General features: G+C 44.2%; 1 protein-coding gene across 3 annotated transcripts in view; it reads left to right on the forward strand.

Moving 5' to 3' along the window:
- LOC119175664 (putative sodium/potassium/calcium exchanger CG1090) overlaps positions 1 to 26,117 on the forward strand; it is a 130,499-nt gene that overhangs the window by 37,368 nt on the left and 67,014 nt on the right. For all 3 annotated transcript variants that reach the window (XM_075881841.1, XM_075881843.1, XM_075881842.1), the window contains exons 4-5: positions 14,689 to 14,789; positions 25,275 to 25,627. In XM_075881841.1, coding sequence (XP_075737956.1) covers positions 14,689 to 14,789; positions 25,275 to 25,627 — 454 coding nt within the window. The remainder of the gene's footprint in view (positions 1 to 14,688; positions 14,790 to 25,274; positions 25,628 to 26,117) is intronic.

Consider the following 26,117-nt stretch of genomic DNA (forward strand, 5'->3'; position numbering starts at 1 on the left):
ACTCGACGTAGGCATATTATAGAAAAATTCTCGAAGCCTCATGTTGCGGGCGAAGTTGTCTAAATCTTGTAGGAACTGAAATTCGTTATACCCACCGGAAGCGGGGCAAAAATTGAGGCCACGTGATAATACAGACTTCTCGTCATCTGACAAACAGTGATTGGAAAGGTTTACTATGTTATCATGCTCGGATGTTCTACAGGAAGTTCTTGACGTAGCCCGTGACGCGACAGTCGTCAGAGAGGCCGGTATAGGTACATTATCACGCGCAAGTTTGCTCATCTTAATCTTGACAATCTCATCTCGTTTCTTAAGCCGATACTCATCGAGAAGTATTACTTGTTCTGATGATAACCTTGATTGGGAAAGCAGTTGTCGTACAGTGTTCGACAAAGATTTTGCTGAGTGTTCATAGTGATTTAGGATGATACGGGTCAAATTCAAGGACGCATTCTTTAGTGCATCGTCCCATTTTGCTTGGTGAGTGGGCGACAATTTAACGGCTGGATGATGCACAATCATGAGACCTTTAGGAACCACTGATTCTGACACGTAAGCATTCAATGCGGAAACATGCAACTCTGATCGTATCGTTTTTTCAACTACCTTTCTAGTGCGCAAAAAATAGGTATTGTTGGAGGCAGAATACGTACCATTGCTAACATGTAGTCATTCGGGCTGTAACGTAGTGGCATCAGAGTTTCTGCACTGAACGAATGGGTTGCCAAGAAAACCAGAGGATGCAGCGCTTGGGGGAGAAGCGGTGGCCCGATGGCCACTAGGTGGAGAGGAGGTCAGGTTAGGTCGGACAGGTGGGGGGCTTGGAGAACCAGAGTCAGAAGGACGTCGAAGACGCTTGTTGGTCCTCGCGGGAGGGGCACAACTAGAAGGGCCAGGAAGCGAAGAGGATTGACGGTGTGCACCAAGAGACCCAAATGTTGGTGTACCAACAGATACACGGGAAGAGTTCAGAGTAGAACCGGAAGGAAGTCTGGAAGAGGTCATTGACGCAGGCGCTGTAGTGGAAGGAAGGGTGGAAGACTGGGTAGAGGCGGGCACGAAGGTGTCGACTGGAAGCCGCAGCAAAGGACTTGGCGATGGGTGCGCATTTGACACGGCAGGTAGAGCAGGGAATTCGGAAGTGAAATCGGCATTTGGTAAAGCGTCAACCGAAGAGGAATCGCGCCATGAAGAGGGCGTGCTTCTAGGAAAAGGACCGCACAGCCTGCGAATATGGCTGGCGATTAAAGCGACTCCTTCAAAACTTGGATGTAATCCATCCATGCATAGTGTGCGGCTGGGGGGAAGCCATTCCAACCCATGATCAATGAAGAACACTTGTCGGGAGAATCGGCAATGGTTGCGTAGCAAAAAATTCAAGTGACATGCTTCTCGATTGCAACGGCGAATGAATGCTCTATTCCTAAACTTTCTTCGACGACTTTCGGAACGTGGAAGAATAAGGCTTACGTAAATGCGCCTGACATTAGGGTGCTGTGCAATCACCGCTTCTAGTAGCGAGCAGTACTTTTTGAAGGCGAAGCGACCTGAAGAGGACGCAAGGTCATTTGTGCCGACATGGATAATCACAGTCTGTGCCGTATCCGGGATGAAGTCGAGCAAGTTGTGAACGTCATCAATGAGAGCACCGCACAACGAAACAAATGCAGGTGTGCCGGGAACAACGGGATCGAAATGTTGATGCAAATACTTGGTCTGCGAATCACCCAACACGATTGTGGAAACCTGGCATCTTGGAAACATCCATGATATTCTTTTCACTGTGGGTCGACCGGAATCCAGAGTAAGAGACATTGGAGGAGCGTTTGTCGCCGGATCCGGGAATAATAGGAGAATAAAAGGAGTTTGACTCACAAGTGAAAAGATTTTTTACTTGACGTTTCGACCGTGGGCCCGGCCTTCGTCAGAATGAAACAAAACACAGCAATGGTAACCACTTATATGCCAGTTGGTCACATGGATTGTAGATAGGTACAATCAATACACGTGGAAAAAATGCGTTCAAAATGTATCAACATACTGTTCGTCAGTAACATACTCGCGTAACAAGAAGATTCAACAGCAATTGACAGCTCATGTGGTGACGAAAAAAAAAAAACACCGATAACAGAAAATTAACACGTGAAAAACAGCACCTACACTGTTACGGACAATTTTCAAGGATATAATAATAAAAGGTGATCAATGCGCATGACATATTACTGGCGCAAGAACGTTAAGGTGCCGGGATTTTCGTTGAGACCGAAAGCAATGGTACTGAATTTGTGGATGAGATATGATTCCCGGACTTCTCTGTCACGATGGGAGCTAAAGCCTGACTCTAGAATTGTAGCTTTTATCTTGCTGAAGGAATGACCTGGAAGCGCAACGTGTTTCGATAACGGTAAGTTAGGAAGGGAAATCGCGTGTGCTTTATGATTATTAAAACGTAGACGAAAGCTGGTCTCGGTTTGTCCAATGTATTGCATACCACATACAGAGCACTCCAGAAGATAGATTACGTTCGATGTGTAACAGCAAAAGTTACCCTTTATTTTAAGACTGAAACCGGAGGCGGTACTCTGAGCTGAAAGTGATGTTGTCATATGTGCACAAATTTTGCAGCGTGATTTATTGCATGGATGGCAACCCGAATATTGCGGTTTAGTAACTTTAGAGGATGTGACTAAGTCGTGTAAATTTTTAGAGCGTCTGTAGATTACTTTAGGTGGAATCGGGAAGATTGTTCGGAGACGTTGGCTTTGCAAGAGGATATTATGATGCTTTTGAAGAATACAGTTTACTCTGGGAGCCGAAGCTGAATGAGTGAGGACCAGGTTGGTTAGGCGTGAGGTGGCAGTCTTTTTCGGTGCCTTTAATAAGGTCTTGCGTTCGACGAGGTCAGCCTTTTTGAAAGCGTCTTCTACGAGACGGACAGGATAATTCTGTTTAACTAAAGATTCCCTCAGGGAAGTGCAGTTCTGGTGATAATCAGACTCATGTGTACAAACGCGTTTGAAACGGAGTGCCTGACTGTATGGAATGCTGGTCTTCCAGTGCTTTAAATGACTACTGTGAAAATGAAGATATTGGTGCCTGTCTGTGGGCTTCTTGAAAAGCGTGGTGCTTGGTGTGGGCTTCTTGAAAAGCGTGGAACTCTGGTTCTCCAAGCCCCCCACCTGTCCGACCTAACCTGACCTCCTCTCCACCTAGTGGCCATCGGGCCACCGCTTCTCCCCCAAGCGCTGCATCCTCTGGTTTTCTTGGCAACCCATTCGTTCAGTGCAGAAACTCTGATGCCACTACGTTACAGCCCGAATGACTACATGTTAGCAATGGTACGTATTCTGCCTCCAACAATACCTATTTTTTGCGCACTAGAAAGGTAGTTGAAAAAACGATACGATCAGAGTTGCATGTTTCCGCATTGAATGCTTACGTGTCAGAATCAGTGGTTCCTAAAGGTCTCATGATTGTGCATCATCCAGCCGTTAAATTGTCGCCCACTCACCAAGCAAAATGGGACGATGCACTAAAGAATGCGTCCTTGAATTTGACCCGTATCATCCTAAATCACTATGAACACTCAGCAAAATCTTTGTCGAACACTGTACGACAACTGCTTTCCCAATCAAGGTTATCATCAGAACAAGTAATACTTCTCGATGAGTATCGGCTTAAGAAACGAGATGAGATTGTCAAGATTAAGATGAGCAAACTTGCGCGTGATAATGTACCTATACCGGCCTCTCTGACGACTGTCGCGTCACGGGCTACGTCAAGAACTTCCTGTAGAACATCCGAGCATGATAACATAGTAAACCTTTCCAATCACTGTTTGTCAGATGACGAGAAGTCTGTATTATCACGTGGCCTCAATTTTTGCCCCGCTTCCGGTGGGTATAACGAATTTCAGTTCCTACAAGATTTAGACAACTTCGCCCGCAACATGAGGCTTCGAGAATTTTTCTATAATATGCCTACGTCGAGTACTTCTACTGCTCCTTTGTTTTCGAATAAGCGATGGACACCTCCAATTCAACGCGAGAAATGCCTAGATCTTTACATTGAAGCGGTCCAGCGAGATCTACTCGAAGCATATCAAAAACAACAACCATTTAAGAGCAACATTTCTATTAAGGAAAAGGAGGCAATAAAGAGCTTGGCTAACAATACCGACATTGTCATCAAGCAAGCAGACAAAGGAGGCGCCATTGTTCTTATGAATCGAGTTGACTATATTTCAGAGGCTTACAGACAGTTACGAAATGACACCTTCTACAGACGCTTGGAAATGGACCCCACTAACGATTTTAAATGTGTCATCAAAAAAGAATTAGAACAACTCGTGGCAGATAAAAAGTTAACAGTCAAGGACCTATCTTTCTTGCTCCCGCTAAGTCCTTCAGCAGGAAGGTTTTATCTACTACCCAAAATTCATAAGACAGGCAACCCCGGCAGACCAATAGTTTCGGCTATCGGTTCCGTAACTGAGAAGATTTCCAGTTTTGTTGACACCCTCATTAGCCATATTCCGCAAACTTACCCGTCCTACATCAAAGACTCAGGCCAATTCTTGAGCGACATTGCCGATTTAATTATTCCTGAAGGATCCCTCTTGGTTACTCTGGATGTTTGTTCCCTATATACAAACATTCCACACAAGGACGGAATCGAAGCTGTTCGTCAGGAATACGAGCGTTCGGCCTCCGACCATTCTATAGATGGCGCAACATTAGCAACATTATTGAAATTAATTCTTCAATACAATAACTTTGAATTCAACGATGACCATTTCGTACAAGTGAACGGGACTTCCATGGGGACTAAAATTGGCCCCAATTACGCTAATATCTTCATGGGTGTGCTGGAGAAAGAATTCTTGAGTAGTCAAACATTAACGCCACTTTTTTATAAAAGGTACATTGACGACATCTTCCTGATTTGGGAACACGGGGAGCCTGCATTACTTTCATTTATAACAGCGTTCAACAATGTTCACAGTTCCATATCATTCTCCCATTCATTCTCGGACAAGCGCGCAGATTTTCTTGACATTACTGTTTTTTTGCGGAACGGCAGACTAAGCACCACGCTTTTCAAGAAGCCCACAGACAGGCACCAATATCTTCATTTTCACAGTAGTCATTTAAAGCACTGGAAGACCAGCATTCCATACAGTCAGGCACTCCGTTTCAAACGCGTTTGTACACATGAGTCTGATTATCACCAGAACTGCACTTCCCTGAGGGAATCTTTAGTTAAACAGAATTATCCTGTCCGTCTCGTAGAAGACGCTTTCAAAAAGGCTGACCTCGTCGAACGCAAGACCTTATTAAAGGCACCGAAAAAGACTGCCACCTCACGCCTAACCAACCTGGTCCTCACTCATTCAGCTTCGGCTCCCAGAGTAAACTGTATTCTTCAAAAGCATCATAATATCCTCTTGCAAAGCCAACGTCTCCGAACAATCTTCCCGATTCCACCTAAAGTAATCTACAGACGCTCTAAAAATTTACACGACTTAGTCACATCCTCTAAAGTTACTAAACCGCAATATTCGGGTTGCCATCCATGCAATAAATCACGCTGCAAAATTTGTGCACATATGACAACATCACTTTCAGCTCAGAGTACCGCCTCCGGTTTCAGTCTTAAAATAAAGGGTAACTTTTGCTGTTACACATCGAACGTAATCTATCTTCTGGAGTGCTCTGTATGTGGTATGCAATACATTGGACAAACCGAGACCAGCTTTCGTCTACGTTTTAATAATCATAAAGCACACGCGATTTCCCTTCCTAACTTACCGTTATCGAAACACGTTGCGCTTCCAGGTCATTCCTTCAGCAAGATAAAAGCTACAATTCTAGAGTCAGGCTTTAGCTCCCATCGTGACAGAGAAGTCCGGGAATCATATCTCATCCACAAATTCAGTACCATTGCTTTCGGTCTCAACGAAAATCCCGGCACCTTAACGTTCTTGCGCCAGTAATATGTCATGCGCATTGATCACCTTTTATTATTATATCCTTGAAAATTGTCCGTAACAGTGTAGGTGCTGTTTTTCACGTGTTAATTTTCTGTTATCGGTGTTTTTTTTTTTTCGTCACCACATGAGCTGTCAATTGCTGTTGAATCTTCTTGTTACGCGAGTATGTTACTGACGAACAGTATGTTGATACATTTTGAACGCATTTTTTCCACGTGTATTGATTGTACCTATCTACAATCCATGTGACCAACTGGCATATAAGTGGTTACCATTGCTGTGTTTTGTTTCATTCTGACGAAGGCCGGGCCCACGGTCGAAACGTCAAGTAAAAAATCTTTTCACTTGTGAGTCAAACTCCTTTTATTCTCCTATTATTCCCGGATCCGGCGACAAACGCTCCTCCAATGTCTCTTACTCTGGATTCCGGTCGACCCACAGTGAAAAGAATATCATGGATGTTTCCAAGATGCCAGGTTTCCACAATCGTGTTGGGTGATTCGCAGACCAAGTATTTGCATCAACATTTCGATCCCGTTGTTCCCGGCACACCTGCATTTGTTTCGTTGTGCGGTGCTCTCATTGATGACGTTCACAACTTGCTCGACTTCATCCCGGATACGGCACAGACTGTGATTATCCATGTCGGCACAAATGACCTTGCGTCCTCTTCAGGTCGCTTCGCCTTCAAAAAGTACTGCTCGCTACTAGAAGCGGTGATTGCACAGCACCCTAATGTCAGGCGCATTTACGTAAGCCTTATTCTTCCACGTTCCGAAAGTCGTCGAAGAAAGTTTAGGAATAGAGCATTCATTCGCCGTTGCAATCGAGAAGCATGTCACTTGAATTTTTTGCTACGCAACCATTGCCGATTCTCCCGACAAGTGTTCTTCATTGATCATGGGTTGGAATGGCTTCCCCCCAGCCGCACACTATGCATGGATGGATTACATCCAAGTTTTGAAGGAGTCGCTTTAATCGCCAGCCATATTCGCAGGCTGTGCGGTCCTTTTCCTAGAAGCACGCCCTCTTCATGGCGCGATTCCTCTTCGGTTGACGCTTTACCAAATGCCGATTTCACTTCCGAATTCCCTGCTCTACCTGCCGTGTCAAATGCGCACCCATCGCCAAGTCCTTTGCTGCGGCTTCCAGTCGACACCTTCGTGCCCGCCTCTACCCAGTCTTCCACCCTTCCTTCCACTACAGCGCCTGCGTCAATGACCTCTTCCAGACTTCCTTCCGGTTCTACTCTGAACTCTTCCCGTGTATCTGTTGGTACACCAACATTTGGGTCTCTTGGTGCACACCGTCAATCCTCTTCGCTTCCTGGCCCTTCTAGTTGTGCCCCTCCCGCGAGGACCAACAAGCGTCTTCGACGTCCTTCTGACTCTGGTTCTCCAAGCCCCCCACCTGTCCGACCTAACCTGACCTCCTCTCCACCTAGTGGCCATCGGGCCACCGCTTCTCCCCCAAGCGCTGCATCCTCTGGTTTTCTTGGCAACCCATTCGTTCAGTGCAGAAACTCTGATGCCACTACGTTACAGCCCGAATGACTACATGTTAGCAATGGTACGTATTCTGCCTCCAACAATACCTATTTTTTGCGCACTAGAAAGGTAGTTGAAAAAACGATACGATCAGAGTTGCATGTTTCCGCATTGAATGCTTACGTGTCAGAATCAGTGGTTCCTAAAGGTCTCATGATTGTGCATCATCCAGCCGTTAAATTGTCGCCCACTCACCAAGCAAAATGGGACGATGCACTAAAGAATGCGTCCTTGAATTTGACCCGTATCATCCTAAATCACTATGAACACTCAGCAAAATCTTTGTCGAACACTGTACGACAACTGCTTTCCCAATCAAGGTTATCATCAGAACAAGTAATACTTCTCGATGAGTATCGGCTTAAGAAACGAGATGAGATTGTCAAGATTAAGATGAGCAAACTTGCGCGTGATAATGTACCTATACCGGCCTCTCTGACGACTGTCGCGTCACGGGCTACGTCAAGAACTTCCTGTAGAACATCCGAGCATGATAACATAGTAAACCTTTCCAATCACTGTTTGTCAGATGACGAGAAGTCTGTATTATCACGTGGCCTCAATTTTTGCCCCGCTTCCGGTGGGTATAACGAATTTCAGTTCCTACAAGATTTAGACAACTTCGCCCGCAACATGAGGCTTCGAGAATTTTTCTATAATATGCCTACGTCGAGTACTTCTACTGCTCCTTTGTTTTCGAATAAGCGATGGACACCTCCAATTCAACGCGAGAAATGCCTAGATCTTTACATTGAAGCGGTCCAGCGAGATCTACTCGAAGCATATCAAAAACAACAACCATTTAAGAGCAACATTTCTATTAAGGAAAAGGAGGCAATAAAGAGCTTGGCTAACAATACCGACATTGTCATCAAGCAAGCAGACAAAGGAGGCGCCATTGTTCTTATGAATCGAGTTGACTATATTTCAGAGGCTTACAGACAGTTACGAAATGACACCTTCTACAGACGCTTGGAAATGGACCCCACTAACGATTTTAAATGTGTCATCAAAAAAGAATTAGAACAACTCGTGGCAGATAAAAAGTTAACAGTCAAGGACCTATCTTTCTTGCTCCCGCTAAGTCCTTCAGCAGGAAGGTTTTATCTACTACCCAAAATTCATAAGACAGGCAACCCCGGCAGACCAATAGTTTCGGCTATCGGTTCCGTAACTGAGAAGATTTCCAGTTTTGTTGACACCCTCATTAGCCATATTCCGCAAACTTACCCGTCCTACATCAAAGACTCAGGCCAATTCTTGAGCGACATTGCCGATTTAATTATTCCTGAAGGATCCCTCTTGGTTACTCTGGATGTTTGTTCCCTATATACAAACATTCCACACAAGGACGGAATCGAAGCTGTTCGTCAGGAATACGAGCGTTCGGCCTCCGACCATTCTATAGATGGCGCAACATTAGCAACATTATTGAAATTAATTCTTCAATACAATAACTTTGAATTCAACGATGACCATTTCGTACAAGTGAACGGGACTTCCATGGGGACTAAAATTGGCCCCAATTACGCTAATATCTTCATGGGTGTGCTGGAGAAAGAATTCTTGAGTAGTCAAACATTAACGCCACTTTTTTATAAAAGGTACATTGACGACATCTTCCTGATTTGGGAACACGGGGAGCCTGCATTACTTTCATTTATAACAGCGTTCAACAATGTTCACAGTTCCATATCATTCTCCCATTCATTCTCGGACAAGCGCGCAGATTTTCTTGACATTACTGTTTTTTTGCGGAACGGCAGACTAAGCACCACGCTTTTCAAGAAGCCCACAGACAGGCACCAATATCTTCATTTTCACAGTAGTCATTTAAAGCACTGGAAGACCAGCATTCCATACAGTCAGGCACTCCGTTTCAAACGCGTTTGTACACATGAGTCTGATTATCACCAGAACTGCACTTCCCTGAGGGAATCTTTAGTTAAACAGAATTATCCTGTCCGTCTCGTAGAAGACGCTTTCAAAAAGGCTGACCTCGTCGAACGCAAGACCTTATTAAAGGCACCGAAAAAGACTGCCACCTCACGCCTAACCAACCTGGTCCTCACTCATTCAGCTTCGGCTCCCAGAGTAAACTGTATTCTTCAAAAGCATCATAATATCCTCTTGCAAAGCCAACGTCTCCGAACAATCTTCCCGATTCCACCTAAAGTAATCTACAGACGCTCTAAAAATTTACACGACTTAGTCACATCCTCTAAAGTTACTAAACCGCAATATTCGGGTTGCCATCCATGCAATAAATCACGCTGCAAAATTTGTGCACATATGACAACATCACTTTCAGCTCAGAGTACCGCCTCCGGTTTCAGTCTTAAAATAAAGGGTAACTTTTGCTGTTACACATCGAACGTAATCTATCTTCTGGAGTGCTCTGTATGTGGTATGCAATACATTGGACAAACCGAGACCAGCTTTCGTCTACGTTTTAATAATCATAAAGCACACGCGATTTCCCTTCCTAACTTACCGTTATCGAAACACGTTGCGCTTCCAGGTCATTCCTTCAGCAAGATAAAAGCTACAATTCTAGAGTCAGGCTTTAGCTCCCATCGTGACAGAGAAGTCCGGGAATCATATCTCATCCACAAATTCAGTACCATTGCTTTCGGTCTCAACGAAAATCCCGGCACCTTAACGTTCTTGCGCCAGTAATATGTCATGCGCATTGATCACCTTTTATTATTATATCCTTGAAAATTGTCCGTAACAGTGTAGGTGCTGTTTTTCACGTGTTAATTTTCTGTTATCGGTGTTTTTTTTTTTTCGTCACCACATGAGCTGTCAATTGCTGTTGAATCTTCTTGTTACGCGAGTATGTTACTGACGAACAGTATGTTGATACATTTTGAACGCATTTTTTCCACGTGTATTGATTGTACCTATCTACAATCCATGTGACCAACTGGCATATAAGTGGTTACCATTGCTGTGTTTTGTTTCATTCTGACGAAGGCCGGGCCCACGGTCGAAACGTCAAGTAAAAAATCTTTTCACTTGTGAGTCAAACTCCTTTTATTCTCCTATATATATATATATATATATATATATATATATATATCGACTATTTGCCAGCTGCCAGCTTGTAATACGTTCACGTGCTACGTGACGCCCAACAGGCTCATAAAGAGTGTGCCACACTCGCCGCCATGGCTACAGGTGGCGCTGACTGACACTGCCACGTTTAAATTCACATATATACCCAATAAAAGGGGGGGGGGGCGAGGATAGCCGCAGTGGTAGCTCCGTGGTAGAGCATTGAACGCGTTATTCGAAGGTCACAGGTTCAGTTCCTCGTACTTTTTTTTTCAAGAACTCATTAGCACGAGTTCTCGAGAATTCAGATTTAGTGTTGAGGAGCTAATATTTTTTTTGTTTTGTACTGAACAAGATGTTTGTTAGAGTACTTTTCAATGAGTTATACTTCAGTTTTATTTTCGATAGCAAATACGAACCATTTTCTAGTCTTTGTAGTTATAAGTCAAGTGCGACGTTTCAGTCACGAGGACAAAAGAAATTTAAAGTTTTTCTGAGCTATCCCGAGCGTTGTAAATAAAGCCTATAGCAGTGCGCTCGCGGTCCATCACACGGCTTCTTTAACATTTCGCGGGCTCTTTTCAACGTGGAAAAAATAACAGCGCGAGGCGTATCGTACACGAAACAATTTAGTTGGTGGTTTCTCAAAGTGCTCTACATCTCCGTGTTCATATTTTGGGTTTCCAACCCATAAATAAAATTTAGGTAATTAAAAATTAATATTAATTAGTATGGGCAGAAATAAAAATAGCCTGAGTACCTACAGGCTAGTGGAAGTAGTGTGCGTTTTGTTCAATTCGCCTCCTAAGTGCCTTTCACTTTCCAATTCTTGGCTCAAGTTATCTGGGACACCCTGTATAATATCAATAATATTGTGTTTAAACAAAAAATCGATCCCTTAAACTTACCCTTTAACACGGAGAAACTTCAGTGCACTTTGAGAGAGTGCACTCCGCCCTTAGTGTCTTTCGTACGCTGTCACACAGGAACACTTGCTACAAAGTGCACTTTCTGGTGAGTGCGTTTGCCACTCACTTCGCTGTGACAGAGTGCTAGCCTCGGTAGCAAGTGACTCGTAAATAAAAAAAATATAATCGTAGGTCGAGGCTATAGCATTAATTAAAGTATTGATTTCGTTATCAAAAACATTCCTAATATTTAAAGTGTAAGACACGTGGAAAACTACTCGGCTATTCTCATTCTCAGGCAGTGCACAGCCACGACCGCCAGAGGAATGCACAAAACAGGCCATGCAATCGCTGCAGTCACCGTGTTTCCACGTGAAGTTTCGTTTAACATTACTACTGAAAAAAAAAACATTGCCTGAAATAACTAGTATCTGCTGCGCTACCTCGTTGCCATCGTCAGTAACATCATTTATAAAGTACACTTTCCTTCTTCGTGCAGAAGAATGCTGCCAAAGTGACACTCTGGAGGAGTTAGTGCACCCGCTCAAAATGACCCTCAATTTGCCCGTGTGACCGGAGTGTAACAGCAACATCTTATCGGTACTTACCTACGAAGCAGAAATTCGAAAGCTCACAAAGAGAGTTCAACTTAGATTTAGGACAACGCAGAGGCCAATGTAAAAGAAAATTATAGGTGTAACTAAGAGTCAGGAAGCGAGAAGAGTGCGTCAGGGAACAAACGGTTGTTAAGGACATCTTAGTCGATTGGGGCGAGAAAAAAATTCACGCATCTCCAGGAAATGAATTATGACGAGGGATTGAATCTCTAGGTATCGCACGGGTAAGTAATCGTTCGTTACCCGAGAGTTGCTCCGTATAATTTCAACTCAGTGACATAAAGTGACAAAGAGTCAACGATAAAGCTAGGTCCTAAGGTCCATAATGTTTATGGTTAAGATGATGACTAGTATAAAACGTGTCTGTTTGTAGGTGATTCCTATTGTTTGGTCACATTTGCGATGAATGTTCATCTATTCTAAATCCACTTTTTTTATTCACACGCGCGCATATGTTTTGACTTTATTGTTCATATATTTTGACAGTGGACAGGAAGAGTCGACGACAAAGCGAGGTTTTTTATGCCCACTAGGGGTGCGTTGATTTCGCCTATTAGTATATAGAGTTTGCGCTCGTAGGAGGTTCTTATCGTTCTGTCGCAATGAGGATTTATATTAGCTTAATGTTAAATTTTTGTCATATGCTATGACTGATGGGTGCCTAAATATTGTTTTTTACGGTGTTGTAGCCTCTTATTTTGTTCTGATTAACTTCGTTCTTGTTTACCTTCTGTTAACTTTGTTCACTGTGCTGTGCCGTGCGCACAGACGCCAAATGAATGGACAAGCCTCGTCAATATAAGCTGCTCTGACCCAAAAATGGACACATGCAGGGCATGCAGCGCGTATTCAGATAACCACTCGTCTTCAAGTGGGACATGGATTCCAAGAGAAAGTATACACGCGAGAGGGAGACAGGTAGTTACGTGGGCAGACAAGATTCAGGGCTTTGTAACGTGGCTGCAGCAAGCACAGGACCGGGTCGGTTAAAGGAACGTGGGAGAAGCCCTGAGATGGAGCAAGTGGGCTGATGATAATGAAGGGAGGACAAAACACGAAGCCGCTGTCACGGCAGTGCATTTTGGGGTATTTGAAGCATTCCAGAGGGGTACACATAGCTGGGAGCCTTAGTTTAAAAGGGTTCTTCAAGTGGTGTCCATGCACCCACGATTTAGTGTGCTCACGAGACCACAAATTAGGGTTACTATACAGTTACTCTAGAGGTAGCATATACAATAACTATACCACGAATGTTTACTGGAAGACCTCTATCGGCGCTCTTAGAAGCAAAACTGCAACTGGGTGCAAAAAAAACCGCCCCCCCCCCTCCATTCCGTGCTCGAGCAAACGCGGTTTCCGGCCGAAATAAGTAGCTCGCTAGGTACGTACTGCAACAGAAAACACAAGATGTAAAGTTTTTGTGTCAGTACTCTGTCGAGCTTTTTGTTTATTAATACTTTGGAGCTATAGATAGTGGTGGTTTTCCTGAAATTTGAAGTGAGAGGTAGGAATCATGTAAAAAAAATGCATATGCTTACGTTTGTCGAACCAATACTGCATGAAGTATAGCAGTAAATCGCTCGCTGAGGAGACATGCAGTGCGATGCCGCTTGTTAAATAATGTTGTTGAAACGTTCAAACTTTGATAAGAACCGGCCTGAGAAGTCGCCCTAGGTGTCCATTCGCCTAAAATTGTAAAGGAAATATTTTCAAAAAGCCTTGAATGCATCCACCCAACGTTGTTTGGTTGTGCACACAGTTGAATAGATAACAACTACTCATAAAAAGCTGCTGCCGTGCAATCTCCGAATTGAAGATTCAGTTAGGTTCGTTCCATATGCAAGCAGGTTATGATGTTTTGCCATATAGCTATGTTGCTTACCTTCCCCGTTAGAAGCTGGTTTTCGAATCCCGGTGACTGCGCGCAATGGGCACTCAATGTGCGTATTCTGTAAACAGTAGCATCTCTATGTTCCTTTATTGTTCACATACACAAAGGTCCTGGGGCGTTTTATAGAGCGTTGACAGCCATACCTTTAGATAAGAGCGTGCTTGTTTTGTTACGACGCATACGAGCAAGATGTGTCCGAGTCCTTATCTAATAACTTCCGTTACATGTGCAAAAGGTGTACAGTCTCAAAAATGAAGCTCACCTACAGTTTTTTTCGAAGGCTCTATGAAACGTTTGGTTATGTTATTAACAAGCGTGTACCACGTTGGGCCACTGATGACGTGGCGCTGAGGTATTTACAAGTACCAGCTGATTACACAGGCCAGATAATATAGATGTGTACGAAAAACTTACAGTACCCTGGCTATGCATGAACAATGTGGTTGTTACCCGCCACGGTGGTCTCGTTGCTATGGTGCTCCACCAATGACTCGAAGGGGGCGGGATCAATGGGGACGAAAATTCTACAGGCCTGTGTACTTAGACTTAGGTCAGGCTAAAGAACTCCAGGTGGTGAATATTTCCGGCGCCCTTCACCGCGGCATCTCTTATAATCATGTCGTAGTTTCGGGACGTTACGAATTGTTATTATTAACGACATGTTTGTTCCCAGGTGGTTCTGCTGCACCGTTGGCCAATGTATCGTGACAGCGTATTCTTCTTCGCAAGCGTCGTTATACTATTGGCTGCCCTGCAGGACGAAGCCGTCAGCCGGTGAGTGCCACGTCATGTTGTACTCGGACTTTCAATCACATCCGAGCCACTGTTTACTTATTCTCAGCAGACTGATTGCAAAGGGTAGATAATTCATCGTATATATGCCCCCCTTCAATTTTTTTAACTGGCAAAAAACAAAATGTACAAATGTAGGACTTTCAGAAAATAAGCGCCATCATTAGAGGCTACGGAAACATAGCTGGGGCACATTATTTCATCCAGTATTTAAATCAGTATTTTCTTGGTGCACTGTATATCTTAGGTTGTTCGTTGTCACGAGTTGATTTGTGAGAGTATTCTGACCCAGGCATTCATATGCAATCGATCCCTTTTATTGCTATGATTAACAGTCTCTGGAAAAGTTCATTGGTATGAGCTGTTATAGATAGACTGTGACAGTGAAATTTCAACGACAAAAGCACTTCGCCAAAGAAAAAAAAAAGCCGAAATACAAGCCTCAAACATTTATTTGCGTTGGAAGCTTTCTTGGCCGGCCACTCAAAAAAGCTTCTAACTGCAAGTTTCTAAGATCGTCTCGGCGGCTTCTCCTTCCTGTTTTCTGAAATGTGTTCGTGAAGCTTTACTAAAGAAAGCGCCAAAAGAATGATGCTCCCTAAGGAAGCAATAAGCAATGTGTCCAGTCGTCATACCCAACACACAGGGGTTATACTCATTCTGCGAAGACTCTACCGATTGCTCCTTGAAAGCGGTCTCGCATCGGTGCTCGCGCGTCGTCTATATATAGTAGAGGTCTTGAATGTGAGAAAGAACTCACGAAAAAAAAGTACGTTTCGTCAAATGTTCAAGTACTGCTGCGTACAAATTTCCGCTGCGCGACGGCATCGGAAAAAGGGGCCGTTATATTGATTACTGTTAGTAGAACACGCTTTGTCCATCGGAATTCTGACAGGCTCTTATTTGCCATATCACTGCAATGAATACACGTGTGAACCATTGCTGGAAAACGCGTGTATCTTGCGAAAAAGTCAAGGTGGCTCGGGAACTGGCTCAGTCTATGTATATAGATAAATTTGGTAATAGGTGCACCAGCGTTCATTCCTTGGCAAATTATCAGAATGAGTATACCTGTATGGTTGGTAGGACGGAATGAAGTGGTGCTCGTACAAATCGTGTTATTTGACTTTATTTTGTCGTGTACGAATTCTTAAGGGCTAAGAAATATAGTTCTCGGAAAAATAAAATTCTATTGCGAGTGTGCGCTTATCGGCGTCCTGTGTTGTGGTAACATGGTCAACGCCTCCTTCATTTCTTTCAACGCCAGTGCAAACGCGCGCTTCTCAACGGGAGCCATCGGTCCGCGCCTTAGTTCAGAGAGTTGTCGTGATGTGACGCTACGATATGGGTAGCGCTGCTTGCGTCGCACGTGCTTCCAACCGCAGAGTTTCCTAAAATTAACTAGAGGGGACTCTGGCGCTGCGATCGTTCAGCGACCATGGGAATGATGGGTAGTACACAGATTTGCCTAGTCTTCGTACTTACGGATGGCGAATCGTACTTGCGGCTACGTTTATTGCTGCCTTTAGGTTTTGTTTCTAAAGAAAGATTCAACCTTTTTGAGCTTCGTGACTCGATTTGGAAATGTAAGTCTAAAAGAATAAGAGGGTGAAGTGTAACCGCTGAACATTTGCTAATATTTGTTTCGTGAGAAAACAGCTCCAAGCCACACAAACGCGCACGGAGCCGAAAGCAGGCCTGAAGTACAAATATTAGACAAATGTGTGTACTACCCATCATTCCCATGCTCGCTGAAGCGCCGTGCGTTGCAGCTCCCATAAACACTAGCGCCAGAGTTCTCTCTAGTGTATATTAGGAAACTATATGCTTCTAACGCTTTCCCCCGTAGATGCGATAGACGTGTTTCCCTCTCACAATGTCCGACATCTGTCAGATTTGTTCCTTCATGCTGCTTCTTTGTGGCTCGAAGCAGTGCTGCCACCGCGTCACAGAGCAGTGCATGCAAAAGCGTTGCAGGGACGCTTACATACTGGTTGCCCACATAACGCCACGAACGGCGACACGCTATCTTAAAGCGCCATATAGTAAAGCGCCACAACTGAACAAAAAATTAGTTCATAAGATTTCCGCCGTGAGGGATTGGATGAGGGGTTCTATCCCCCATGACCGCTAAGCACACACGAAGGCTAGGCGATGGGCGAGAGCAGCATGGCTAGAGAAGAGGTTGGTGAACGGCTGCATGAATCGGGTGCATCTGGCTGGCATTGATAAAATAGAAGAGCCCCGCCGCGGTGGTCTAGTGGCTAAGGTACTCGGCAGCTGACCCGCCGGTCGCGGGATCGAATGCCGGCTACAGCGGCTGCATTTCCAATGGAGGCGGAAATGCTGTAGGCCTGTGTACTCAGATTTAGGTGCACGTTAAAGAACCATAGGTGATCTAAATTTCCGGAGCCCTCCACCATGGCGTCTCTCATAATCATATCGTGCTTTTGTAACGTTAAACCCTACATATCAATGAAATCAAAATAGAAGAGGCGTTGACAAGGTAAATGCAATCTCATATTCGGGTAGCACGGTAACGTTAAAAAGTATATGCTCAAGCTAAATGTCCCTATTGACGCCTTTCGGTTTAATGTGTATTTAAGCTGCATTCACACTAGGGTTACGTGACAATGATTTAGGGCTGCCGACTGTCTTGGGGAGCGTCTCTTGTCGTGTCGCCGTCCTATTTACACAGCGACGACGCCAACAGTCGGCCGATGATCCATGGAAGACTATGTTGGTGCCATGTCGTACTTACAGCCTTTCCTCTCCCAAATGTTTAGTCACACTGGAGGCAACAGCGACTGAACTTGCACGAAGAAATTGGAACAGGGCAACACATGCTCCTCATTTTCAGCCATCTTCCTCTGAAACTTTGGAACTTTATTTATTTCAACATTCTAGATGCTGAGGGCCGTGGTCAAAAAGCCTCTAATGGCCCGGGCTTGACTGGGACCACTACCCCTTACAAATGCGTGGCATAGACAACGTTCTTATTGCAATAAAAAAGTTTGGCGACAGTTAATGCAAGTGAAAGATAGCATAAAGATATAAAATGATCAACTCAAAAAGTGAAACCGGAAAAATAAATTGATTGTAATTTTCTATAAATACGAAAATTATTAATATAGTGTAATGATACAAGTATACGTGATACCCATGTGATAGCCATGTAATAAGAGACGCTAAATGTATTGCAAATAAACGTAGGTGTAAGTTTACTCAGATGACAGATACTGAATTCAAGTGAAACGGCAAGAAAAAGCGAAACATTTCTTTGCCGTATTTGGTGCGTGTATGTGGGATGAACGTGTGATTAAAACAGGTGTTATGAACAACTTTGAGGGGATTCAGAAAGGCATTGGTTTCTAAAAAGTTATCGCATTCTAATCCTGCGTTGTAGCGTTTCACAAGCATTGTGCGGTAGTATTCTGGTATAGTTAGTAGGTTCTTTTCCTGAAGTAAGTCCTATGTCATAGTCATATTCATATGTCATATGTCATATGTCGTATGTCATATTAGATATATTCAAAACCAGCGGTAATGGCATGCCCGGTTCACCCACGATCGAGTGGAGACAACTCTTCGTCTTCCTCGTCAGGCACACACGCGGGTCGCCCCCTAGAATATCAATATACATGCATGTAGCATAACCCCCGGCGGCGTAAGCACCGTCTCGGCACATTTAGATGTCAACCTCACTAGGATGTCAACGTCACTAATACATAAGAAAGGAGATGACAAGGACTTGAAGAATTACAGGCCGATCAGCTTGCTCTCTGTAGTATACAAGCTATTTACAAAGGTAATTGCTAACAGAGTAAAGAAAACATTAGAATTCAATCAACCAAAGGAACAAGCAGGATTTTGAATAGGCTACTCAACAATTGACCACATTCATACTATCAATCAGGTAATAGAGAAATGCTCAGAGTATAACCAACCACTATACATAGCCTTCATAGATTACGAGAAGGCGTTTGATTCAGTACAAATATCAGCCGTCATGCAGACACTGCGGAATCAGGGCGTAGATGAAGTATATATAAACATTCTGGAAGAAATCTACAGGGGATCAACTGCTACCATAGTGCTTCATAAAGAAAGCAACAGAATACCAATCAAGAAGGGTGTAAGGCAGGGGGACACAATTTCCCCAATGCTATTTACCGCGTGCTTACAGGAGGTTTTCAGAAGCCTAGAATGGGAACAGTTAGGGATAAGAGTCAATGGAGAATACCTTAGTAACCTGCGCTTCGCCGATGACATTGCATTGCTGAGTAACTCGGGGGACGAATTGCAACTCATGATTACAGAGTTAGACAAGGAGAGCAGAAAGGTGGGTCTTAAAATTAATCTGCAGAAAACGAAAGTAATGTACAACAACCTCGGCAAGGAGCAGCGCTTCGAGATAGGTAATAGTGCACTTGAAGTTGTAAAAGACTATGTCTACTTAGCACAGGTAATAACCGCAGAGCTGAACCACGAGATTGAAGTAACTAGAAGATTAAGAATGGGGTGGAGCACATTCGGCAAGCACTCTCAAATTATGACAGGTAGATTTCCACTATTCCTCAAGAGGAAGGTATATAACAGCTGTATCTTGCCGGTACTTAGCTACGGAGCAGAAACCTGGAGACTTACAAAGAGGGTTCAGCTTAAATTGAGGACGACGCAGCGAGCAATGGAAAGAAAAATGGTAGGTGTAACCTTAAGAGACAAGAAGAGAGCAGAGTGGATTAGGGAACAAACGGGGGTTAAGGATATCATAGCTGAAATCAAGAAGAAGAAATGGACATGGGCAGGGCATGTAGCGCGTAGACAGGATAACCGCTGGTCATTAAGGGTAACTGACTGGATTCCCAGAGAAGGGAAGCGGGTTAGGGGGAGACAGAAGGTTAGGTGGGCAGATGAGATTAAGAAGTTTGCGGGTGTAAATTGGCAGCAGCAAGCACAGGACTGAGCTGACTGGCGAAACGTGGGAGAGGCCTTTGTCCTGCAGTGGACGTAGTCAGGCTGTTGATAATGATAATCATGATGATGATGATTTGTTGATGTGACAGAAGTGTCGCTTGATGGACTAAATGCTCGATACGGGTTGCTTGATCCTGGTGGTGTGAGAGACGCCAGGTTGGTAAATAGGCATCGATTCACAAAAAAACTGACAGCACGCCAAGTTCCAGATTAATTATGGTTCACTAGACTTGCTATTTATGGTTCAAAATTATGGTTCACTAGACTTGCTATTTAAAGGTCACTTGGGAGGTGGGTACTTGTAGTAATTGCAATGCTTTCCTGGAAGACTCGTGTCCATTCTCTTCGCATAGCACACCTGTGGGCGTGGAACAAAAGTACCTTTCATGGACTCGCTCTCTTTAACATCTTTTGGAGCATCACCTCGTGGGTGTGTGTCGGCTGAGAATGGATCTCGAGAGATTGTTGAAACTTGGGAAGGAACTAGGCATAACAGGCCCACACTTAAGGACCTGGGTAGATGTGGAGCGAGCGAAAGCACGAGACCAGAGTACAGCCGATCGCACTGCCGCTAAAGAGACAGAGGAGCTTGCCAGAGCTCGCGTACAAGATGAAAAAAAAAATACTTGAGCCTAAGATTATGTTAAATGAACAGCAGGTACGGCTATAGCTCTCGTGGCCGTTAGTGACCCGTAAGCCAGCGCTGTTTTTAGCTCTAGTTCGGTGCAGGGTTATCAAAGCCCACACAAGCTCATTCCCCCGTTCAACGAGACAAGAGATGAGTTGGATGCATATGTCCAGCGATTTGAAAGAGTGTCGAACAGCCAAGAATTGCCAGCCGATAAATGGGCTCTCTCTTTCAGATTGTGCTTAACGGGAGAGGCTTTGAGCACAGTGAGTATAATGGCGGCTGACGACGCATTGGACTACGCTAAGGTGAAGCAAACCCTTCTACAGCGTTTTCGATACACTGAGGAAGGGTGCAGGGAGAAATTCCGGAATCGCAGAGCGGAGAACTCTGAAACAGGGAGACAGTATGCTGCTCGTCTCGCCGGATATTTCGGCCACTGACAGCAAATTGCGAAGACGGAGCGTAATTATGAAGACCTCCGGGGTGTTATTATATAAGAACAGTTTCTTCGGCGATGTCATGAGAAGCTGGCAGTTTTCTTGAAAGAAAGAGGCTGCGGACCATTACCTCGGAGCACAGGGTCTGATCAACCTTGGAAGAAGCAAAGAAGATATAACTGCGAGATTCTGCAGTGCAATTGGTAGTACCAGACAGAGAAAATACATAGGGAAAAATTCAGCGCTTTCTTTGTAATAAGTTGGCGCATAGAGTGGCCGATTGTTGGTCGAAGACGAGGCCACCTAATTCAAAGGGGCGTACGTGCTCGAAATGTCGCAAAGTTGGTCACAAAGAGGACATGTGCTCTTAAGGCGCTGACACAGGTGGCCAAGCCTCATGCAGTATGACCGCTGAAAGTGGCCTAAGGGCTTTTGATACAGAGGCCACCTCCACCAGTGACATTTCTGTTGAGACGAATGGTGAAAAGTACACTAAATCGCAAGGGAACAGAATGCCAACGGCCGAAGGCGTAGTCGAGGGGCAGAGCGTGACTGTTTTACGGGACACTGGATGCAATTCAGTTATAGTCGGGCAGTCATTAGTGCCCGAAGAAAAACTGACAGGAAATAGTCATGTGATTACTTTGCTACAACGGTTGGTCATGCGTCTACCTGAGGCTGAAGGAAACCTCAGCTCCCCATTTCTAGCCGGTAAAGTAACGGTGATATGCATGAAGAACCCACTTTTTGATGGCATTGTGGGAAATGTTGAGGACGCATTTGAACAGCTAAAGCGGATGCTTTCTAGCCCGCTAATATTGAAGGCCCCTGACTTCACAAAGCCATTTGTTCTGCGCATGGATGCCTCACCTGAAAACGTGGGAGCTGTCGTCATGCAACGCCATGACAGAGTTCTTCATTTCGTGGTATACGCAAGTCGCCAGCTGCTGGAACGCGAGAAAAATTATTCGACCATTGAACGAAGGGTCTGGCACTTTTGTGGGCAGTCAAAACGTTTCACGTGTTCTTGTTCGCGAAATAGTTCGTTTTGCAATGCGACCGTGAGCCTCTTCCCTATATAAACACGGCGAGGCACGTCAACAATCGCGTGCTGCACTGGAGGTTTGACTCTCATGGAATATGAGTTCACCACGCAATAGATAAAGGGCAGCGCCAATGTAGGGGCCGAATACATGAGCCGGGTGTAATCATCATATCGCATTTCGTGTTTGAGTGAGTGTGCCCTCCTGTCATGCTATCTAGCTATCAACTGGAATGTGCATCTCATTGCACTAGGTAGCACTTATTTTGTGTTTGTGCACGAGATTTTGTTACGGTATACATGCATGCGATTCCATGTAGTCTGTTGAAGTTGTTTTATACTCACATTGTGTGCGTGTCGCGCTTCAAGTGAACTGGGGAATGAACCACTGTGTTTGTGTTTTTGTGTGGCCGTGTATGCGCCTTGACAGTGCTTTAGTGAAAAGTTGTGCCCCCGACAACTTTCTTAAGCGGCGGGTGATTGTAGTGATTAGAATGCTTCCCTGGAAGACACAAGATGCTTGGCCGCAAGGCAGCAGCTAGACGTAATTTTCCCAACAGACGCTGACGTAATTGCATCACGTAGCCGTATCAGGTCATTGATTCGCTGTCGGCGTGATCTCCTGTCCACATTTTTTTTTAAATGGTCATTGGTCCCCGGACATAACGACCATACAGCAAGTCGAACGGTGCAAACCCCAAGCTGCTCTGAGGTACCTCTCGGTATGCAAACAGCAGTGGGGCCCGGTATCGATCCCAATTCTTCGGACTAGGCACATTCGGTGGATCATCTGCTTTAGTGTCCCGTTAAATCGCTCCACAAGCCCATTAGCCATAGGGTGGCAAGGGGTTGTCGGGAGCTGCTCGAAAGAGAGCAGCCGGCTTAATTGATGCATAACCCGTGACATGAAAGAGGTTCCCCGGTCACTGATTATTTCTCTTGGAATCCCCACGCGAGAGAACATCTCTAGAAAGGCCTTGGCGATCCTCTTTGTCTCAATGATTGGCAGGGCGACAGCATCCGCATAACGAGTCGCGTAGTCAACCGTGGTAAGTACGTATCGGTTTCTCTTTTCGGAAGTTGGTGACAATGGACCAACAATGTCAATAGCAACTCAATGGAAAGGAGTTTCTACTATTGGCAGGCTTCGAAGTGGCACCCGACCAACTAAGTGCTTCGGTAGCGTTCTTTGGCAAGTCATTCTCTTCGCATAGAACACCTGTGGGCGTGACACAAAAGTACCATACTTCTAGAGATTTTGGTTGGAGGTGCACAACGACATAGGTTAATATTTATTTGTCACCACTGTTGTGAAATTTTATGATGCCCGTTTACACTTTCCTGATTAGAACGCGGTGAGATTCGACCTAGCAAGTTTTGATATTTGTCATGATGCCAAAATGGCCTAGTTTTGAGAAAATACTTTACTTAATCGTGTTATTCGCAGTAAAATAGAATAGAGAAGTTTTCGAATTTCAGTCAGTAATGAGATGCTTGTTTAAAAATTGTTTCTTTTAAAACTATAAGCTGGTTTCAAGTGATTAGCGGGGTATCACGGGTGTACCGCCGGGGCCAATCGGCAGCATCTAGTTGTAGCAAGCGCGCCGCATCTCCACTATGATCCCCCCCCCCCAAAAAAAATACAATCAAAAGCAGTAGAGGAAAAAAAGTGCAGTGTTATTTATTTGTTTATATCAGAAATACTACCAGCCTCACGCATGATGCACTATGTAGGGGTAGGTGACACATAATCAAAGGTAACATACAACAGGAAAACAACAAAAAAAAAGAAAACATACAAAGCGTAGCTATATCAGCGAGAACTAGTGCATCAAAGGGAAACGCCAGCGCTTACACAATTACAGGGATTCTCACTTACACGCAAGGGGAAAAAGTAGAAAAGGAAGAGAGCAACACAAAAGCAATTCCGACAAGCATCTGCTCATACAAAACAGAAAAAGTAACCGTCATATAACATGGCACTAAAATCTGCAACGCTTCAGGACACAATGCATTGGTCACAAGCATACCATCATAATATTTTACGTTTATGAGAAAGTGGTAGAGGGTGAAGCATGAATTTAAGCCTGTTCCGAATGCCTGAGGGAATATTAGAAGGCTAAGAGAAAAGGAACATAAAAGTCATGTGGGATTCCAGTGTTTTAGTTTTGCCATGAACGAATGAACATTTGCACTGTTTATCAAATCAGCAGACAGAGCATTTCATTTGGTTACAGTGCGCGAAAAAAAAGAGTTTTTAAATACTTTTGTTTTACATAAACGCTCTTTCAGTTTTTTTTGGATGCTCAGAACGAGTTGATCAGCTGTGAACAGTTTCTATATACGCATCCTTGTTGATGCGCAGCTTTTAGCGTTAAATGTATACTTCAATTGATCGTGTTGCCATCTTGCCTATAATTATCTAGGTCAGCTCTTTTTAAAGATCACTAGGCGACTTAAAGTAACTCTAGCAAATATAAACAAACCGGATACCTTTCCTTTGAATGATTTCGAGTGTTCTCATATTTACTTGGCTGTGAGCATTCCAAACTACAGATGAGTATACTTAAAGATCGGAAGAATAAAAATTTTACACGCAATTTCAACTTTGCGGTAAATTTACGCAAAGAATGTCTTACAAATCCGAATTTCTGCATAAAGTTCTTTTCAATATAGAGAACATTCTCATTGCACCTGAAATCTGCACCTAATGCAACCACTAAATATTTAAAAGTGTTAACAAATGATAGTTTTTTACCATTATTGAAATGTGGATGTTGCAAAGGAAGCCGCTTGCGTGTTACAGTCATAGCTACCGTTTTCTTTTCATTAACCTTCATCTGCCACACTTCAGACAAAGAACATCTTTTTATGATCGCTGCTTGAAAAAAAAATCTGGTCATCTTCACTACGTATTTCCTGATAAGGAATGCAGTCATTGGTGAATGACTTAGTAGTAACCGGACTGTCATGGGTTACGTTATGTGATCGTCACGTTATAACAATAGGTACTGATAATTTCTGGGTCAGTAGAACAAAGAGAATTAGGTTTTTGTGAAAACGTCCAAGTAATCAATTTCATTTTCGCGTTTAGATTTCTTTTTTCGTTACACCGTAGTATTTCAAGTAGCTTTCCAGGATAGGTAAAAAAGCACAGGTTGAATTTTTTGGACCTAATCGTTTCTGTCTTTTCGTTTAGTAATCAGTTATTGATGGTGGTATATGTGTATGCCTCGTATTCAATGCCCGTTGATAAAGCCATGATACGCAAGAGTATTTTTGTTGTCGCAACATTATTCATCACGTCAGACATAACATTTCAACTGACGGCGACTGCCCATTGGTTTTGCTCGCGAGCAAAAACTTTTTTTTTGTTGCAGAACGGAGTCTATTCTACTGCTGGCTGCGTACGTGGTGTATGCGGTGTTCATGTGTTTCGACAGCAAAGCCGAGTCATTTTTCGTGCGACACCTGGCTTTCCTGCGTGACGAACCGCCGCCGCCGTCCAGTGCAGCAGCGAACACGGAGCTGGCGGTGCCACCGCCGGTCTGCCGCCGTGCCAGCCGCGGCCTCGTGCTCACCACACTCAACAGGGCAGCTTCGTCAGCAGTGCCTCGAGCACGTAGCTTGGATGCGCAGAGTGCCAAGCCGCCGCCACCGCCACCACGCCGTAGCCTCGCGTTGGACCCCAACCGACGGCGGCTGTCGCTCATATCGCTGCGCAGCCGCACTGGTAAGTACCCTCGCTGAATGCCTTTCTCAATTTCTGTCTCGCAGACAGATGAAGACACCTGTCACGGCGGTCTAGTGCTGACCAACAAGTCACGAAATCAAATCTCGACCGTGGCGGCTGATTTCCATTGAGACGAAAATGGTTCAGACCCGTGGGCTCAGATTTAGGTGCACGGTGAAAATTTCCGGAGTTGTCCACTACTGCGGTCTGTCATAATTTACATACCGGATGATAGGCAAATGCCTATTTTGTTCCTTGTGTTTCTATCGTGTCATTTTGACATGTAACCATGAATTCGAGGTTAAGAAGTGCTTTTATAGTGTTTTTATAGTGACCCTAAATGTAAATTTTGACATTTATGCCTAAGTTGTTATTAGTGTAAATAAATTCCTAATTTAAAAAATGAGGGGACCGTAAGGCTTCGCCTTTAGGAATTGAACGCGATAGTGACATCCTGTTCCTAGTGCGTATTTAAACACTCAGTGCATGA

This window comes from Rhipicephalus microplus, chromosome X (genome assembly GCF_043290135.1).
Source record: "Rhipicephalus microplus isolate Deutch F79 chromosome X, USDA_Rmic, whole genome shotgun sequence".
Taxonomy (NCBI): domain Eukaryota; kingdom Metazoa; phylum Arthropoda; class Arachnida; order Ixodida; family Ixodidae; genus Rhipicephalus; species Rhipicephalus microplus.